At 52.6% G+C, this 2,816-nt stretch overlaps 1 protein-coding gene across 1 annotated transcript in view; it reads left to right on the top strand.

The window, feature by feature from the left end:
• The first annotated feature begins 1,644 nt into the window (after positions 1–1,644).
• The window catches only part of PPM1G (protein phosphatase, Mg2+/Mn2+ dependent, 1G), a 27,910-nt gene continuing 26,738 nt past the window's right edge, over positions 1,645–2,816 (top strand). Inside the window, exon 1 of the mRNA XM_012652458.1 lies at positions 1,645–2,031. Within this exon, the coding sequence (XP_012507912.1) occupies positions 1,912–2,031 (120 nt within the window). The 5' untranslated portion in view covers positions 1,645–1,911. The remainder of the gene's footprint in view (positions 2,032–2,816) is intronic.

Raw genomic sequence — 2,816 nt, 5'->3', positions numbered from 1 at the left:
CGCTCTTGCTCAGGCTGGTTTCGAACACCTGAGCTTAAACAATCCGCCCGCCTCAGCCTCCCAGAGAGCTAGGATTACAGGCGTGAGCCACCGCGCCCGGCCCAAAAATTTATTTTAATTCGTGAGCTCAAACGATCACGCCCGCCTCGGCCTCCCAGAGAGCTAGGATTACAGGCGTGAGCCACTGCGCCCGGCCTAAAAATTTATTTTAATTAAAAGAAATTTTTTTTCACATTTTTTCCAAATATTCAAATATTATTGGAGCATTTACATCAGCCGCGCTAGGGATGCTGGGGCGCACAATGGTAAGTTCAATGAGGTTTCCGCCTTCATAAAGGCTTACAGTCCACCAAGAAAGAAAAACAAGTGGGGACCCAAACTAGAGTAGGCATATTAGAGAGGACCTACTGGAGAAAGTGATAGTCAAGTGAGGGGCTGGAGAGGCATGTTCCATGGGTGAAAGCACAGGAAGAGAAAGCATTGGCTTTGGAAGACATATTGCTGTGCATTGCAGGAGAAATGGGAAGTAAGTGGGAGGGACATACTAGAATCCATCTGTTCAAGCACGAAGGGTCTTGTAAACTATGTTAAGGAACTTGGACTATCTGAAGTGCGAGAGGAAGCCATGATTAGTTTCGTGTTTTAAAAAGAATCAATCCTGTCATAGTCTGGAGAATTTCTCCCTTCCCTTCCAACCCTTGAATCCAATCTATTACCAAAGCTGTTGGATTTGTTATTGTCTAATTTGCCCTTTCATCTCTATTCCCACTGCCACCTGCTGCCCTCACTTTGGTCCCAGCCCTTCTCATTTCATGTTTAGATCAAGAGCCCTCTAACCAGTTAACACGCCCCAGCCCCTCTTCCTCGCCAATGTACACGGGATACAAAGACTAGACCAAAGATCCTAAAATGCTACACCAGGCTGACAGTGAAGTCCAAGTCACCCATCTTGGCGCATACAATCATCTCTATCCTACCTAATATTACTACTTAGAATCATTCTCTGAGGCCAGTCAGTTTCCTCAGAAATCTTCCTAAAGGCACTTTATATTCTTTCTTCACTCCTCCAAACCTTGTAACATTATTCCCTTTTCCCTTGCATAATGCAATCCTGAGGGTCTAACTCCTTTCAATCCTCCAAGGCACAGCTCGTGTCCTCCCATCCTTTGGTCTTTTCTCACCCAGCACGGACTGTACCAAACATTTCTACATTGTATTAACTCGAATTATGTCACAGATCGAGGTCTTCGTTTTCCTTTGTCAGAAAAGACACTCTCACATTCTTCTCGTGTAGGCCTCACAGGGCGTGGCCAAGTAATTTGTAAGCTCAGAACAAATACTATTTAACTTTAATTGAACCGAATCGGGCGGGGTTTGCGGAGTCTGAGGGCACGGTGGAGAGAGCGGGCTGAAAACACTGGAGGACGGACCGGGAGCGCCGAGTCCCTCACAAAAGAAGCTTCAGACAAAACGCCAAGAGGTCGCGGACAGGGGACGAAAGCGGGGGTGCAACGAGAGTACACCTAGGGGCCAACCGCCAACAGCAGAAGCAGCTAGAAGTGGACCACGACCGTTGGTGGGCGTGGCCGCACCAGTCTCGCGGGAGCGGCGGTTGGGCGGGCCGTTGTTCCCGTGGGCGGGGCGAGTTGCTAAGGAAATGACTGCCCGCAGCGCCGCGCTGCGCCGCGCCGGCCGGGCGGGGTCTGGAGCGGCGCCGTTTCCGCTTCCGCTCCCTCTCTGCTCCGGACCCGTTACCGCCTCCTGGCTGGCCTCGCGCTTTTCACCGGCACCTTGTATCGGCCGCGCAGCCGGGCCTGCTCCTGCCACGCGCGCCCCCGGGGCTCCGGCTCCGGCGCCGGCACGGGTCGCGCACTGCTCTCCTTTCCCTGAGGCTGCCGGCCAGCCGCCGCCATGGGTGCCTACCTTTCCCAGCCCAACACGGTGAAGTGCTCCGGGGACGGAGTCGGCGCCCCGCGCCTGCCGCTGCCCTACGGCTTCTCCGCCATGCAAGGCTGGCGCGTCTCCATGGAGGTGAGGCAAAAGGGGCCCATAGGCTGGCAGCTGCAGGGCGGGAACCTGACGGAGAAAGAGAGCGGGGGATGGGGTCCTTCCTGGGGAAGGGTCTCTGTCGGGAGCTTGTGACCGCAGTGGCAGTTTGGGGGGCGACAGCGGGCATGGGATCGGGGCTTGACGGAGGTGCAGGTGCTTGGGGACCGTGTGCTAGTGGCCAGTGGCGGTGAGGGCTTGACCATGTGGGGAGAGGCACCTTCCGCCCACTGACCGCCCTCTCTTTGCCTTCGCGCCATCCTCTCGTGCCAACCCAGCCCTCCAGGCTCATCAACGGTGTGAGGTTTAATGTGGGAGTAAAGACGGAAAGAGGGACTATGTGTTCATTTATTTTTTGAGGAAGAGATGAATAATGTGAATAACTGTATTTTTATTTTTACGTAAAATATGTGATGTGGGATGTCTCTTTGGGCGAGGAGTTTGACAGTGAAGGGAAGCCGGGGCAAATAGTCTGTTTCACATTCTGAACACCTGGTTGCCTGGCCTTGAGCTTTGCATGTTAATTTCAGAGGCTGGCTCTGACCTCCAAGAGTTGTCACTCGTTATACTCTCCTTTCAGGACCTTTTACTAACTTTGGAAAACTTGAATTGTATCAATCACTAGAATTTCTTTCTTACTTTCCTTGGTATTTTTTTCTCTCTCGGGATTTCTTTTTTTTTTTTTTGAGACAGAGTCTCACTGTGTTGCCCGGGCTAGAGTGCCGTGGCATCAGCCTAGCTCACAGCAACTTCAAACTCCTGGGCTCAAG

The sequence above is a fragment of the Propithecus coquereli genome, unplaced genomic scaffold (assembly GCF_000956105.1).
Source record: "Propithecus coquereli isolate 6110/MARCELLA unplaced genomic scaffold, Pcoq_1.0 Scaffold39, whole genome shotgun sequence".
NCBI lineage: Eukaryota > Metazoa > Chordata > Mammalia > Primates > Indriidae > Propithecus > Propithecus coquereli.
Note: the sequence above shows the minus strand (reverse complement) of the source record. Positions and strands in the feature narration are given on the sequence as shown.